At 54.0% G+C, this 15,727-nt stretch overlaps 2 protein-coding genes across 33 annotated transcripts; one reads left to right on the top strand and one right to left on the bottom strand.

The window, feature by feature from the left end:
- Positions 1 to 382: 382 nt before the first annotated feature.
- On the bottom strand, positions 383 to 15,360 carry BAG6 (BAG cochaperone 6). 29 transcript variants are annotated; one of them, XM_077904690.1, is made up of 26 exons: positions 15,216 to 15,360; positions 10,487 to 10,613; positions 9,087 to 9,204; positions 8,762 to 8,958; positions 8,473 to 8,526; positions 8,240 to 8,314; positions 7,414 to 7,694; positions 6,773 to 6,902; positions 6,104 to 6,301; positions 5,662 to 5,914; positions 5,257 to 5,334; positions 5,039 to 5,146; positions 4,806 to 4,918; positions 4,616 to 4,703; positions 4,131 to 4,414; positions 3,423 to 3,714; positions 3,088 to 3,257; positions 2,857 to 2,910; positions 2,638 to 2,740; positions 2,428 to 2,552; positions 2,133 to 2,279; positions 1,973 to 2,032; positions 1,709 to 1,864; positions 1,523 to 1,630; positions 853 to 999; positions 383 to 568 (listed from the first exon to the last, which is right to left on the bottom strand). In XM_077904690.1, exons 2-26 carry the CDS (start codon positions 10,598 to 10,600, stop codon positions 473 to 475), a joined length of 3,549 nt encoding a protein of 1,182 aa, XP_077760816.1. In that variant the 5' UTR covers positions 10,601 to 10,613; positions 15,216 to 15,360; the 3' UTR covers positions 383 to 472. The 29 variants fall into 29 exon arrangements, with proteins under 29 accessions (XP_077760816.1, XP_077760813.1, XP_077760815.1 ...); XM_077904687.1 differs by lacking the exon at positions 15,216 to 15,360 and adding an exon at positions 11,254 to 11,521; XM_077904689.1 differs by lacking the exon at positions 15,216 to 15,360 and adding an exon at positions 11,080 to 11,237.
- On the top strand, positions 10,808 to 15,717 carry APOM (apolipoprotein M). Of its 4 annotated transcripts, none has more exons than XM_077904713.1 (6): positions 10,808 to 10,952; positions 14,223 to 14,377; positions 14,646 to 14,719; positions 14,807 to 14,905; positions 15,077 to 15,175; positions 15,571 to 15,717. In XM_077904713.1, exons 2-6 carry the CDS (start codon positions 14,325 to 14,327, stop codon positions 15,594 to 15,596), a joined length of 351 nt encoding a protein of 116 aa, XP_077760839.1. In that variant the 5' UTR covers positions 10,808 to 10,952; positions 14,223 to 14,324; the 3' UTR covers positions 15,597 to 15,717. The 4 variants fall into 4 exon arrangements, with proteins under 4 accessions (XP_077760839.1, XP_077760836.1, XP_077760838.1 ...); XM_077904710.1 differs by lacking the exon at positions 10,808 to 10,952 and adding an exon at positions 11,649 to 12,173; XM_077904712.1 differs by lacking the exon at positions 10,808 to 10,952 and adding an exon at positions 12,030 to 12,379.
- The last annotated feature ends 10 nt before the right edge of the window (positions 15,718 to 15,727 follow it).

Genomic DNA, 15,727 nt, shown 5'->3' with positions numbered 1-15,727 from the left:
GCAAATGAGAGGACGTGCCTTTAAAGCTGCTGTGGCTGCAGCAGAGTTCTACCAGTCACTCTGCAAGTCATGCCAAGAGTGTGTGAAGTCTGCAGCTGCTTAGAAATCGTTTTTCACTGAAACCACTTTTGTCCATCTCTGAACTCCATTTCGTTTACATGTAAAACGCTTTTGCATGAAAGTGTGTTCTGAAAACCACTGGGCTGGGCTGCTTGTCAGCATTGTGCTACACGAGCAATGAATATGTGGTAGCGTGCAGCTCCTTACTCGGCAAGGTTGACAGCGGTCTTACACAGCTGGGTTTCTAGGGACTATTACTCATTTTAGACAACTTAGAGAAGACAAGTATTTAGATTACTTAGGAAAACTCCGAGACAAAAGAGCCAGGAAAATCTGACTTTTATTCCTTAAATACTGTGAAGGAAGATGGGGGAAATGGTCCCCTGATGAGGGAGGGCCAAAGAGCAAACAGCTAGGGATCATCAGTGAAGGCCCGGTGGGCATTAGGGAAGCGCTGGGGGCTGTAGTTGGGGTCTTCCTGCAGTCGCTTCTGTATATCAGCCCGGAGCTAGAGAGAGAGAACAAGCAGGTTGGAGGGGCACCGGCCAGGGCCCTAGGATCCCAGCAAGCACGCGAGGCCATCCCCTAGGAGCTAGCGCTTCCCACCAGCCACGCTGTCAGAAGCCGAATACGGCATCACTGAGCCTTCCCAGATGCCACTAGGGGAAAACTTCAAAATATCACGTAGTAGCCCCAGACTGACCAGTTAGTCTCTGAAGAAATTAGAAAAGAGAGGCCCTAGCCCGACCCCTCCCACTACACCATCCCTATTCTGCTTCAAGGTGGGGGCACCTGCTGCCTGTAGCTCTCCTGAACCTCTGGTGCCTCCAGGTCCCGGCTCAGGCTCTCGGGGCTCGTCAGGGGCCGAGCTCCGGCTGCCTTAGCTGCCCGGCTCACGGCCTCTGAGAGAAGCAGCTGGGGGCCCTCACCCTGCATCGTCTGGGGGACAGGGGGTCGGGAGGGAAAAGAGGATCGACGTCAGATCCAGTGCCAACCACCCAGCTCACCCTTTCCAGGAGCCAACCACTGAGTTTCTAAGCTAGTGGAGAGAAGGGAACTAGTTCACGAGTGGTTCTGCCGGCAAAAACACCTCCCTAATTTTATCTGGCTCTGACCAAAACACGACACTTGCGCATCCTGGACTCACTCTTCAATACGAGAAGGACAGGGTAAGTGGAGCCATCGGCACTCGGCTAGTCAGTGAGAGGAAGCCGCCTGTGAGGAAGCAGGCCCTCGCCACACAGGGGAGTCAGGCTGTTGAGGGACGACCACACTGCTGGCATATGCTAGCGTGAGGGTGTGCCGCAACCACCACGAGCAAATCAAGTCCCAGGAAGGTTTCCTCACCCCATAAGTGATAGGACAAAAGTAGGAAGAAGTCCTTCCAGCTCTAACTAGTCTGATTCTAACCACCCGGGGGGAACTGGATGAATCGAGATCCTCAGGGAAGAGGCAGACCAACCTTGCGTCTCTTGGCAGGCATACCACTGAGGTAGGCATCGCTCAAGGGGGGCTGCGGCTTCACTTTCCGCTGGCTCTGAATGTCCTGCTGGATAATCGGGACCCACTCCTGTGGAGGGAAAGAGGACGAGGAGCTGGCGCCACGTCCAGCTATCCCTGGTGCTCCAGCTCTCCTCCCGACACTTACTGGGGGGACGGCAGCTGCCCAAGGCTCAGTCTCGGCTGCAGCTCCGTCCTGCTCTTCACGGGAGCCGCCGCCGCCGCCGCCCTCAGGTGCAGGAGGAGGCCCTCGAGACATGGCCTCTTCTGCCGTTGTTCCTGGGGCCGGGGAGGCATTCTCCCGCTGCAAGTTGGAGCGGGAAAACATGGGCTTCAGCATCCCCAGCCTCCAGCCCTTCCACCCTCAGCCCTCCCCGCCACCTTATCTGGCCCCTCAACCTCTCCCTGGTACCTGAGGCTCAGGAGAAGTCCTCTCTGATCCCTGAACTTCCATCGGCTCCTCAGGAAGTGGCTAGGAAATTGGACAAAAAAGCAGAAGAGCACAAAAGGCCTTCTCAAGCCTCTCCCGTCCCTGCAAGTCCCCTGACCACACTGCCCATCCAGGCCCTTACCTGGGGTGGGTCGCCAACCCTGCGGACGTATCTGAGGATGGCATCGGGGCCCACAGGCATGTGCTCCAGAACCACCTGAAGCCTCAGCCCCATCATAGTGGTCAGCCAGCTCACCAGGGACGGGTTCACCCCACGAGACATGCGACGCTGAGGGCAGAAAGCAGCCTTGGAACACAACACCTTCAACCAGCTTTTGAAAAGTATCAAAAGGTAAAGGACAGCAATTTGGAGAAGGCAAAACAAGAACTGCAGGACAGCAGAGAGAACAAAGGCCCGGGGGCTGCGCGGTGCTTACTATCCGGCCATTGATGACAGCAGCGAGTTCCATCTGCTGGCCCCCCAAGCAGTGCAGGTTGAGGGCCAGGCACTCAAACAGGCCCTGGTTACACAACTCCAACAAACGGGCCCCAAATCCACTATCTGTGGACAAGATAAGAGGTGGGGATGCTGGCAGCTGGCACCCCGCGCCTCGCACCCCCAGCCCTGTGCGCCTGGCCGCCCTCACCTGTGCAGTGCAGCACATGAGCAGCAATGCTGTTGAACTGCTCCTGGAGAAACTCCAGGTTGGTCCGGATGATGTCCACACCAGGCTGAACCTGCACCAAAGACTGAAAACCAAGACACACGGAGACCCCCAAATCAGGGAGCCTGGAAGACTACATTCGCTCCGAGGCGGTGGGAGGAACAGCAGCTACCCCGGCCCCCCGGGAGATGAGGAACTCACGAAACTCTCCCGCACGTATTCTTCCAGCCCCGTGATCAATGTGTGGGTCGCCGTCTAAGGGCAAAACAGCAGGAGTTCAGATCCCCCACCCTGGCCTGTGAGACATGCCCTCCCCTCCACCTCCAGTAAGTGCAGGGCTCAGGCTGGAGCGATCGGCACTTTAGGTGACAGAGTGGAGTCAAGAAAGAGAAGCTGAAGAGGAGCATGCGGCGGCCCCCGGCCTTCATTTACCCGTATGTTACCGGGTGTGGGCTCTTGGCCACCCAGGTAGTGCTGGTGGAAAAAGGACCGCAGCTGGGGCTGGAGCCGCTGCAGTGGCTGGAAATGGCCGTGAAGAAGCATCACCACGTCTACCATGGAAAAGTTCTGGCACAAAAGAGAAAGCAGGGCCCCGAAGAATCCTAGGGACAGGGGCTGAAGTCAGCAGTGGCCTTTACCCCCTGCCCTGCCTGTGCACCACCAACCCATCGACCTCATCCAGCTCCAGCAACACTCCTTGACAAAGGTCATCAACCTCCCCTCCCCTCCCCTCCCTGGAGAAGACCAAGGCACCCTCGATGGCTCACCGAGGGCCCCATCTGCCCCAGGCTCGAAGATGTTACTGGATCCGCTGAGGCGCTGGATGAAAGCAGCGATGCTCTCACTGCTGCCGGCCCGCGCCCCCAGGGAGCCCAGCAGGGAGTTCAGCACACCCTGCACCACAGATGTAAAAAACTCCGGTGAAAGGCTCTCAAGACCCAGGCCTCCAGGACTCCCTGTGCCACCAGAAGGGGACCCTGGTGGGGGCACAGTCTGCTGCTCCGGTGCTGGGGGCGGGGGCGGCGGCGGCGGCGGGGGTGGAGGGGCTGTCTGTGCTGCCTGGCAAACAGAGAACACACAACAGAAGACAAGGTGAAAACGGGGACGAGACACCAGAAAGGCACAGGCTGAGAGAAGCCCAACAGGAGAGCCCCACTGTGGTCTTTCCTCCCTGGAGCAGAATGAACACATGTGGTGACATAGCAGCAGACTTAGGTGGGGCTCCAGCCCCTCTCCCCCTGAACGCATTAGGTTACAAAACAGCAATGCCAAGTACTATGTCCTCATAGCCTCAGCTGCTGCTTCTCCCAAATGGGGATAGGTGGGGAATTGGAATCAATGAGGTCCCAGGGCTCCCTCCCATCGACAGGCCACCAGGGACCGTAGCCCAGCAGCAACATCACAGAAACAAGGCACCAGCACCTGGCTGGACCAGCAGGTGTGGGGGGGAGCCAAAGAGCAAGCCAGCAACTCACCTGCAGAAAGTCAGTCATGCCCTGTAGAAAGGCGGGGACGCCGGGCATGGCCACGGTGATGGTGGGAGAAGCCATGCCAGGCCCGCCGGCCCCAGGCCCTGCTGGCCCCAGCAAGTTCCCCAGGAGCTGAGAGAACTGCAGGTCGGCGGCCGAGGGCTGAGGGGGAGGAGGCTGGGCAGGCCCCCCGGGAGCAGGGCCAGCTGTGGTAGCGGTGTTGGTAGTGCCGGCACTAGCTGAAGCAGTGGCAGGGGCTGGAGGTGGAGCCATTCCTGGGGTCCCCTGAGCTGGAGAGACCAAAAGAGAAAAGTTGAACTCTGTAGAGAAACGAGACACCACAGCATCTCATCCTGGTCTTGTCAACAGGAAGGCAAGGAAAAAGGATCTGTGGAGAAAACTGGGAAGCGCTCGTCAGGAGACTGAGGAGCACCGGCCTCCAGGGTGGTGGACATCCCTTCAGGTTGAGACGGGCAAGAACAAGGACTCACCCACCAGAACAGGCTGCATCAGGAGCTGCCCCACAAGGCCGCTCACCATCTGGGCCAGAGAAGCATTGGTACCTAGCCCGGAGCCCTGCTGGAGGGAGACAGAAACAGCTTTCAGTCCTGCCCTGCCCATTCCCCACGAGGATTCTTTCCCCAGACTCCCCCCAACGAGAGCTCCTCCATCCTTACTCACTAGAGTACCCGAGACGGGGGGCCCCCCAGGATGGGAAGGCCGAGCCTGTGGAGGGGTGGGCCGGGCAATCACCACCCGGGTCGGAGCCGTAGGGAAGCCTGGCACCTGTTGTCCTGTGGGTGGCAGAGGGGAGACCGAAGAGGGCTGAGGGCCGGGCCCTGGCCTGCTAGCCGACAGCACCCGCCACCATGGACCGTGCCCCACCTCCCAAGCTTCCCCTTCCGGGTTATTACCTGCGGCCGCGGAGGCAACAGCTGCCACCATGGCCTGATGAGTGATCTGGTGGGCGACGGCGTGCATGAACTCAGGGGGCAGGGAGGGCAGCTGGATGAGGGTGGAGCCTGGGGGGCGGGTCTGATGTAACCTTGAACCTGGACCCCCTTCAACCCACCCAGTCGGCCCTACCCCTTCTCTACCCAGAGCTTGCCTGCTCTGATACCCTCACTCTTACCCAGGGTCTGGCCATGACCAGGGGGTCCTAGGGGGCCAGTGGGAGCACTCGGAACTCCACCAGGCTGTGTGCCGGAATCTGAGCAGGGAGACAGAGAGAGTGGCCCTGAGGCAGGTGGCACCAAGGCTTAACCACATCCTCCTGTGACCAGCATCCTGCTGGCCCCTACCGTCCCCATGAGAAAGCCCGCTTTTCCCTCCACCTAGAAGGGAGGAAGCACTCCCTTCGCCACGCAAACAAACCTGCAGGGACAAGCAGTCCCTCCTGCCCTTCCCAGCACATGTGCACTCAAGCTTCTGTCCTGGTTCCTCTGCTCCATCCCCACCCTCGCTCTCTCACATCTCTGTGCCAACCCACCTCCCACATCGTGCTGCTCTTCTCTACCGACAACCAACCCTCATTCACCTTGGATATTCATGTGCATCATGACCACGGGTTCCACGCTCTGGTGGGAAATTCGGATGACCCTCGGGTGACTGGTGGTTGGGGGGGGAGCTGGCCCTGGCGGGGGAGCCCCCTCGGTTGAAGACTCGACAGTGGTAGAAGTGGGAGCCAGGGACGAGGCCTGCCCAGGACCAGGGGGAGCTGCCTCCGCATTGGCAGTTGGGGGGGGCCGAGTCCCATTCCCCGTCATGGTCACAGTGGTTCCCACATTGATCTGGAAGAGACAGATACAGAAGTCAGAAATAAGTAAAACAAGAGCTTAACCCAGAGCATCCCGAGGTATACTGCTGCAGTCTCCCCGTTCTCCACCACTTTGTGTTTCCGAGGTCTCTACCCCTTCTCAATTCAAGCCTGACAGCTACTCTGGGTCATGCGCCATCCCTCCAAGGCTCCCTGGACCCACCTGGATGGGAATGGCTGCTTGCTGAAGCACCATGGGGGTAGTGTAGTGAGACATGGGCCGGACCACATGCAGGTGTCGTGGGGGCGCACAGGCCAGATTGCAGCGCAGGTCAGACAGCGCCACGAAAGTGTTACCCAGCAGCCGCAGGCTCTCCCCCACTAAGTTGATCAAGCGCTGGTCCTCTTCTCGGCCCTCCTGCTGTAACCCCCAGGGCCGAGGACAAGAAAGCAAGACATATTAGGTTGCAATAAACTTTGACGACAAAAGCAGGTAACACCCTTGAAAAGCCCCATACTCTCTATCTCTATACCTTCAGCTATAGCCTTGGAAGGTTCCAGGTAGACCGGTCTCGGCAAATAACTTCTATATCGAATACGCAGAAAGTTCCCTATTACAACAGGCCTTACAGAAAATCAGTACAGCATCATCTACTAATCTCCCTCACTCTACCTAAGCTTCCTGAGTAATTGAATCAAGGAATCAAGAGACAGAAACAGTAGATTTACGCAAAGATCATCACCTTCCCTATACAAAAGAACACGTCATTTACTCACAAGTCTATAGAACTGTTTTGTTGCAGACAGTATTTTTTTGGAAGAAAGGGTTAGATGTATTTCTGCCTGTTCCATGTGGGACACAACTGGGGGTGAGGGGGTGGGTGGCACTCACGTTATTGTTGTAGTCCGTGGTGGCAGCAGTACCCAGAACCTCGTAGTAGCGCTGCAAGAAGGGCTGAAGGCGGCTCTCAAGCCGCTGTAGCTCCTGAAGCACTTCGACATACTCCGCAGGGGAAGGATGACTGTGGGCAACCCCAAGAGGCAGTGAGCCGAGGCCTTCCTTAGATCCCCAACCTCCAAGCTGACAGACTACACCTGCCCTGTCCCCCTGCAGCCTCCCAGACCTCTGGCCCCATCCCTTCTAGCACTAGCAGAACACCTATCCTTCACCTGCACCCACGGGAAGACAAGAAGAAAAATAATTGCGTCTGTCTTTCTTGCCGCACAATCCCATCCCTACGATGGCAAGAAACTTAACTCTCAGAAAGGAACATAATCTATGTGAACTCAGGGGAGAGAACCTTGATTGGGCTCAGGAAACAGCATCTGTATTTCCTCAGCCGAGAGAAGAGCTTCTGGCTCAACTGCCAGCCCCAACCTCATTCAGCTGGTCCGGAACTCTCTCTGCCCTGCCATGCTAACCCCAGAGGTAAGACTGCCCAGCAATTCTCTTCTCCTATCATCCCCTTCCTGGTTCTCACACTTCACTTAGGACTCCCAACCACTCTCCCAGAGGGTCCCTCTGGTTCTCACTTGGGTGCATTTGTCTCTGGGGCAGGTGCTGGGCCCACTGGGGCTGGGCCAGAAGGGGTGAGTTCCGGGCTCTGGGCTGAGGCACGCTCCTCCACTTCTTCTGCCTCCATAGGCTCCCGAGGAGGCACTTCACTCTCAACTGCTTCTGATGTTTGAGAGCTCAAGGCTACCGGCTCCGAGGCCACAGCTGGTGTCTGGGGGGGCGGCTGACTATGCTGTGCTTGGGGTCCCCCTCGACACTGAAGTGGAGAGATTCGGGATACCAGAGGAAGAGGAGACTGCTGCAGATTACTCAGGTCAACACAGAACGAGTGGAGAAGGAACTCTAACTAGGCTCCCTGAAGGCAGGGCTTTGCACTGGTCTGACTCCCTAGCAACCATGCAAAACTTTTAACAAGACACATAATAAAAAGCTGTAATGCTTAAGGGTTACTAACAAAATAGAAGAATTATGGTTCCCTAAGCTTCCACAAGAAGAGTAAAAAATGTCACAAGCTACAATCACAACACAAACGAATGGAATTGGGCCATCTCAGCTCAAATATGCTAATTAAGAAACTATAATTGAGAAAAGATGCCATGAGAGTTATCTGACCAATGTGAAATAAACTTCCCAGATACCAGGCACCCAGAGGATTGGCAGGAACAAGATAGCCCAACAAAGATACTTTTTCACCCCAAAGAGTGAAGACTGAAGAGAAGAGACCAGATTAGGCAGGAAGAATCCAGCTGATATGGCCAGTCATGCCTTCGCCACCAGGTGGACACAAAACCATTAAGAAAGAATGAAGAAACGGACAGACCCTAGCCAGCCTTGCCCACTGACCTCCATCCGGGATAGTAAGGTTTGTATATCCCTGATCATGTGTTGAGCCATCACCAGCCGTACTCGGGGCTCACTCTACGGTAAAAGAAGTACAATCAGGGTACGTCTGAGATGAAGCCATGCACTCTACCACCCACTGAACCAGGGCCGAGTGGGCTCCTCACCAGGTCCATCCCATCTCATGGCCTCCTTCTCCCAGATCCCCTTCCCTGACCCTCCCAGGCCCGTGATACCTGAATCGGGGCCTGTTCCATGTTGATGTGAACATCCACAGCAGAGCCGTCACTCTGGGAAAAGGGTAAGGGAAGTTGCTCTGGGAGAAGCCAAATACTAAGGCCCCCACACCTCCAACTCATTCTCTGGAGCCCCACCCTTTTTCTCAAAGACTGAGGCCGTATCAGACCGCAGGACCCTGGAAACCCAATCTAAAGACCAAGACACCTTTCTTATGAGCTCTCTGCTATTACCACAACCAAACCACCCCTCCCCACAAAAACTGTACTATGTGGAACACAAGCTTACAGGAAGGTTAAAGGTTCCAACCATGACATAGCTGTTGGCATTCCGGTCATGAACAGAGGCCCCAGGCCCCCGAGTACCAGGCGGGGGTCCTCCACCATGGGTGGCTGAGGCAGATCCTATCCCAGAAGATGCCCCAGAAGGGAGCGGAGTCTGAGGAGGAGCCCGTTCCACCAGGTGAATAACCTTTCCCCCAACATCTGCAGGAAAAACACACACACACACACACACACCAAAGCATTATATAATCAGGTAAGCCCAATGCCTCAATTCATCTCTCTAGACAGCTGCCTCAACAACCTCTGAACTGCCTCCCCCAAACTCTTACTGTATTCCTGGAGCTTCTTATCATCCTGCAGAACTCGTCCCTGATAAATGAGCCGTTGTTTCTCAGAGGGAATACTAACAGAGGCAGCAATGTGCTCTTTAAACTCCTTTACATTCATCTACAAGGAAAAAGAGACAAAAAACTAGCAGCGATTGGAGGAGAGAAGTACGGAAGGGGAACAAGTGACTTTTGGGAGTGAGGGGTAAAAACCACTCAACCATAAAACCGCTACCCATTTGTCTTGACTGTGAGGTAATTATTATGCAAAGCCCCAAACTAAGACATTTTAACACCTGTCAAAAAAGACAATAAACATTAACAAAGTTCAGATTATGTGCCCAGAGAAAAATATGTGGCTGAGAAACAGAAATACTGAGTGACATATCCTTCTCTCCCCGCTCCCAAAAGAATGTGTCTACAGATACCAATGACCCCTCCCCAAACACAAAATGCTACAACTCTGCAATCTCAAAGACAAATGCAATGATAAGGAAGCGGGAGTAGAAAATCAAGAAAGGAAGGTTCAACAGAGCAGAAAGAAAAGAGCAAACACTTTCCTAACTGTAGTAGTGATTCTTGGGAAGCACCAGTTTACATACATCTAATCACAAGGACCTATATGATTTTTTCTATATGTTTTAAAAGATACGGAACAACCCCTCATGATTTTGTCTCAAAATATCACAGGAATTAATGGCATAACAGCCATGTCTGTGGCGCTAAAAACAAAAGATTCAAATTATGCCACACACACTAGTGATTCCGCTCAGCAGTGTGTTAGAGTTCTACCTGCATTATAGGCTCTGACTTCTAGCCTTTAAAGACATAAAACAGGGATCCCTGGGTGGCGCAGCGGTTTGGCGCCTGCCTTTGGCCCAGGGCGCGATCCTGGAGACCCGGGATCGAATCCCACGTCGGGCTCCCGGTGCATGGAGCCTGCTTCTCCCTCTGCCTATGTCTCTGCCTCTCTCTCTCTCTCTCTGTGTGACTATCATACATAAATAAAAATTAAAAAAAAAAAAGGACATAAAACAGACCTGACCAATTTTTAAGACTTGAGTTTTGGATCTCTGTTCTGTTTCCCTTCCCAAAGGCAGGAGCCATGTCTGTCCTCTTGGGCTGGGGTTCACTCATGATGCTGGCATACGTATTTCTCCCTCCGTATTTTCCTCTGCACTGAATTCTTTCAAGGTGGGAAAAGGCAGAACAAAATCTGCCTCATTCGACAGAATCCATACCTTCTCCCTCAACAACAAACACCAGAAAACGTCCTATCTAGAACGTGAACAAAGGAACCAATGAAGTAAGATTTAAGGACCAAAGAAATTCGGTTCTCTCAGGATAACAGACCTACAACAGAAAGAGTTAATGGGTGTCTTCCAAAAGTACTGGGGTCTCACCTGGGCCCCCACAATAAATGTCCGAGTCTGAGAGTCCAAGGTCTTCACCAGCACCTCCAGGCTGTCAGGCTCCTCCATACTGGAAGTGGTACTGGTACTATCAGTGGGCTCCATCGCAGATAGATCTCTAAAGAATAGAGGGAGGGAAGCCTCCTGTCGCCCAGAGCTGATTTTATATACCCGGAAGCCTCACCGGCTTGAGTCTCCGCCCTAATATCTGAAGAGTTTTTCCCGCACGAGCCTACACACTCACACCCGCCCCCATTCCCCTTCTGATTCCGAGGCACCAGGAGAGAAACACAAAGGGCAGGAGATCGACGGCACAGGGAGCTGGAGGACGGGCAGGTGGGAGGGGCTCCGCAATGCCAATCACAGTAAGGGAGGGCCAGTCAGGCTGGGAAGCCGGCAAAGTAGGAAGCAGGAGACTCGTGTCATCACCAGTCGCGATACGACAAAGGCCCCAAAGGTCGGCAAACCCCCGGGAGCACACGCGAGCGGGGGGAGGGGGGAGTCGCGCCAGATTTTGCGGAGACAGTGGTTTCGCGCACGCGCGCCACGCCACGCCCACCGAACCCGCCTAAATCACGACAGACCCGAAATGACGGACACGCACGGGGGGCCAGATTGGCTAGCTGACTGCCCCCCTCTTCCGCCTTCCCTCGATGCTCCAGGAGAGCGGCGCAATCAACACACACCACACACACGCACAAACCCCACCGCAACCCACACCACCACCCCGGGCTCCGCCCCCGACTTCCCCACGGTACCGTCACTTCCGGTCTCCCCCAACTTGCCACCGATGGTCACTTCCGTTTCCCCGATAGTATTTGGGGATCGCAAGGCGGTACTTCCGGCTCCCCCCAGGTCCCGAAGTTTTACTTTTGTTGGGAACGATGAGGAAGTTCGCGGCCCCAAACAGTGAGTTCCTTGGGGCCAGACGGGCCGGGGCCGGCCTGGATGGGAGGGAGCCGAACACCCCGAGGAGCCACCGCCACCGTCGCCCGGGGGGCCGTACTGCGCCTGCGCGCGTCGCACTACGCATGCGTACACCTTTAGGCACCGCCCAACCCCCCGCTAACGCTGTTCTTGTCTGTGTACGGGCTTGAGCTGTAGGTGGTTGAGGTGGCTACTTTAAATGCCTGAAAATAATTACCAGGTGAGAGACTATGTTTCAAGAGGCTTGGGACAGTTGTGTGCCTCTAGCGGTTTGGCGACTGGGGATTATGCCTCGTGAATCTCTGTTAAAGTCTTGGCCGGCCGAGAATTTGAGGCGGCACTGCGCTGGCCTCCTAAAATTCTGTCTTCGGCGCCTCCGGAAGTCCTCCTTTCTCTAGGCAGTTGGAGGTGGTTCGCGAGCAGCCGGGGCGTGCCGCCGCGTGGTTGCGGCCGACCTCGGCGCTGCGTGGTGGGCGTTTGGCTGGACGCGGGCGCCATGTTCCTCGGTGGCAGCGTGCGGCCGGTGGACACGCCATGTTGTGGAGCAACTACGGATTCACTGCTTCACAGGAGTCTCCTCAGAAAGGGCGCCTCCGAGTTTGGGAATTGGAAGGGAGTGGAGTTGGACTGGGCCGAAACACAGGATTCCGGCCCTGGAGCACTGAAGGGGCCACCGGAGGGCTTCCGCAGGCCGGGGTCCCCCGGCGGACTGGGCAGTGCTCACCGCCTGAGCCCCCAACCTCGGCCTCGGGTAGGCCTGCCTGCCTCCCTTCCGGGCCCACGGCCTTTGTGGGGCCTGTCGTTCCTACTCGATTCCCAGTACTGATTCATAAGAGCCCTAATAAATAATTGTTTAGCGAGCACTTGGTTTGTAACAGGAATATACTCAGGGCTTTGCGTACTGTCCTGTTTAAAAGCCTTTCAATACCGGAGATGGTCATTACATCCATTTTATAGGTGAGTACACTTAGGCAAAACTAAGGCAGAACCGACAAACCCCGGCCTACCAGCCCCCGGGTCAAGCACGTCTACTTTACTGCCCCAATAAACTACTGTATTTTATATATATTTGCTTCTTACTATAAGAAATGGTAAACATTAAAAAAAAAAAAAAAAAAAGAAATGGCAAACATTACTCCCAGATGTTATAATGAGCCCTCATATACCCGTTACCCAAATTTTCTTTTAACTAAATCACAATCCCATAACAAACCCTACCACTCAGAACAAATTGGCAGTCTGTGGTTTATACATAATCTATTAGGAAGCCCCATCTTTCATTGCATTAACTGCCCCACCCCCTTGGCACTATCAAATGACTGCTTCTTGACAACTATTTTCTTGCTATTTGAGAACCTGGAGCCCACCAGAAACTAAGTGCCTTTACAAACATTAATTATAGCAAATACTTCCTTCGGATTTAACAACAGGCAGGCCCTTGCCAAGGGCTTTATGTGCATAATCTCGTTTAATCCTGTGAGATTGACGATTTGGTCATCAATGAAATGAAAATGGAAAAAAAAAGGCACTGAGATTAATAAAACTGCAAGATCTAAGATCTAATACATAGTGGAGTTAGGGTTTGCACCCACTCTGCCTAATAACCAATATCTTCTAACCCTTACATCATGTATTCTCTTCTAATGATAAACATTGAGTGAACTTTTCTCAGGGGTGTACATACTGTTTCCCCAATTACTTCAGAAAGAAGGCCTCCCATCCACTAGGCCCCAGCACCTGGTTCATACCTGTTTTAAAGAACTTACCAGGCTGTGTACTGCAATGATTTGTTTTGTTTACTCAGCTATTTTTCTTTTTACTGCTCTCAAGGCCAGGGACTGTCATTCATTTTTATGTCCCTAGGGGCTTAGCTGGCACACAGCTGGGCCTCACAACAGTCTGCTAAGTGAATCAATGAAAGAATCAGTCTGCCTCTTTTCAGTGCTATACAACTGAGCAGATATCCAGCTCGGATACAGGTTGAAGGGCCACAGGCTTCTACCTGGAGGGCTCAGCTCCCATTAATTCATAAGAGACTCTGGACATGCCAGGGTGTATTATGGAGTGATGGCATTTAGAAGAGGGGGAGGAAGGCCTGAACACTGTAAGTAATCTATGATTGGGTTGGAAAACAAGGTTGAAGTTACTCATTAGCAGGTGAAAGGGTCAAGGGTCAAGGCAAGGGGGCTGGAAGCAGAGTGGACTAAGTAACAAGGGGGTGGGGGGAGAGCAGTTAAGGCACCAGCCACTTCACGAAGAGCACCAGCTCCCTGCTACCTGAAGATGTTCCACCAAGTATGGGCAGCTCTGCTCTATCTCTTTGGTATTCTCCTTAACTCCATCTACCAGTGCCCTGAGTACAGTCAACTGACAACTCAGGGAGTGGATGGGAAAGAGGTATGGACTGAGAATGGGGAAAGCTGATGGTGGGAGCTCTGAGGGACTTGAGTGGGTGGCCTTGGATGACCAGAAGCCATGCTGGGAACGAAAGGGAGAAAGGCTGTGAGTATCGTGATAATGAATGCAAGAACAAGTGGAAAAAAAAAAAAAAAAAAACAGTACTGTGGCCATCAATGTGGAAACACGGTAGAATTGGGGGCTGGGTGGTTACTCAGGTTGATTGAGAGGGCTAAAAAGGAAAAATTGCTTAATGACTCCATGTCATAACCCACCCCTAGTCAGAACAAAGCAGCTGCCACGCCACTCCTCTAAGTCTTGCTGTCTTAAGAGTAAAGATGAAGAGGTTGAATGGGCCCTGTGGTGGGGACCCACCCTCTTCTGATCCCCTCATTCTCTGCAGTTCCCAGAGCCACACCTGGGCAGGTGGTACTTCATCGCAGGGGCAGCTCCCACCAAGGAGGAGTTGGTGACTTTTGACCCTGTAGACAACATTGTCTTCAGCATGGCTACAGGCTCTGCCCCCATGCAGCTCCAGCTTCGTGCTACCATCCGCATGTGAGTGATGAGGCAGGGGCACCAGGAGGTGCAGTCTCTGCCCAAAATATGAGCACCCACCCACCAAGAGCTAGGCTCTTTGGGATATCCACTGTTTTTGGCCCACTAAGTTCAACAATTCTGTTAGTTTCCCTCTGAAAAGAGATGAGCCTACCCAACCATCCCTTGGTAGTTTGAAACTTCAGAGAGAAATAAGATGGGATAAATAGAGGCTGGTACTGTGTGGCTGGGAGGTCACTGTCTTTTGTCTTTGCCACCGCTTCTGTAGGAAAAATGGACACTGTGTGCCCCGGAAATGGATCTACCACTTGACTGAGGGGAGCACAGATCTCAGAACTGAAGGTTGGTGTACTCCGGCCTTCACTCTCCCCATGTCCCCTGGGCTTGCTTGGTTTTGCATCTCTGTCCTCACACTTCCCCCCCCAACAGGCCGCCCTGACATGAGGACCATGCTCTTCTCTAGCTCATGCCCCGGTGGAATCATGCTGAAAGAGTCAGGCCACGGTTACCAGCGCTTCCTCCTCTATAGTGAGTGGGGATGCCAGACAGGAAGGGTTGGAGAGAAACACAGGAGGGCGGAAGAGCCTCTCACTCTGAGCCTTATGAAATCATCCCAGGAAGGACTGGGTGCTTCCCCTCACCAGGGCAGTGCTGAGAAGCTGGGACTTTGATGGGCCTGGCCCTGCCCTGCTCTTCCAGATCGCTCACCACACCCTCATGAGACATGCGTGGAGGAGTTCCAGTCCCTGACCTCCTGCCTGGACTTTAAGGCCTTCTTACGGACTCCCAGGGATCAAGGTAAGGGGGTAAAGTCCCACAGAAGAGGACTAGGACTCACCAAGTCTTCTGCAGGTGCTGGATGAAAGGGACTCAAGTGATGTCACTGGAGGGCAGGCCAAAGGCTGACATTATTAGAGTGGCTGTGCTGACACCTCCATTTGTGTCATAGGCTGTGATGTCACCTGAGGGAGCCAGGCTGGGCTCTGGGCTACTCAAAAGAGAGGTTCCTGAGTTTGTGGTGGATAAAAGGAGGGGGGGGGGGGTCAGACACAGGGAAAAAGACCTCAGAGACCCCTTCTTTGATGTGGGGAAGAGCAGAAATGCATTCTCCTCTACCCCACCATCACCAACCTTGCTTTTTTCCCTGGAGTTCCTTCCTTTCCATTCTCTTCTTTTCTCCCTCCTCCCACCAGAGGCCTGTGAGCTGTCCAGTAACTGACCTGTGGCTTCATCTGTGCCCCAAATGGATATGGTGAGAGCTACAGTTGTGCTGGGGGAAGGAGAAGCTGGAGACTCCCAACTCCCTTTCAAGAGTAATAAAGATGATTTTTCAGTCCTCATCTCATTTCG

The sequence above is a fragment of the Canis aureus genome, chromosome 7 (genome assembly GCF_053574225.1).
Source record: "Canis aureus isolate CA01 chromosome 7, VMU_Caureus_v.1.0, whole genome shotgun sequence".
Classification (NCBI taxonomy): domain Eukaryota; kingdom Metazoa; phylum Chordata; class Mammalia; order Carnivora; family Canidae; genus Canis; species Canis aureus.
The sequence above is the reverse complement of the archived record's forward strand: the minus strand, read 5'-3'. Positions and strand labels throughout refer to the sequence as shown.

Excerpts from the sequence above, each read along its gene's own strand:
- BAG6 (XM_077904690.1), bottom strand. The coding sequence starts at position 10,600 with ATGGAGCCCACTGATAGTACCAGTACCACTTCCAGTATGGAGGAGCCT. Across the intron at positions 6,903-7,413 it reads CCAGAGACAAATGCACCCAA|TCATCCTTCCCCTGCGGAGT; the intron begins GTGAGAACCAGA and ends GGTTGCCCACAG. Across the intron at positions 5,147-5,256 it reads TGGTCATGGCCAGACCCTGG|GCTCCACCCTCATCCAGCTG; the intron begins GTAAGAGTGAGG and ends CCCGCCCCCCAG.
- APOM (XM_077904710.1), top strand. The coding sequence starts at position 11,919 with ATGTTCCTCGGTGGCAGCGTGCGGCCGGTGGACACGCCATGTTGTGGA. Across the intron at positions 14,906-15,076 it reads CCAGCGCTTCCTCCTCTATA|ATCGCTCACCACACCCTCAT; the intron begins GTGAGTGGGGAT and ends CTGCTCTTCCAG. Across the intron at positions 15,176-15,570 it reads ACGGACTCCCAGGGATCAAG|AGGCCTGTGAGCTGTCCAGT; the intron begins GTAAGGGGGTAA and ends TCCTCCCACCAG.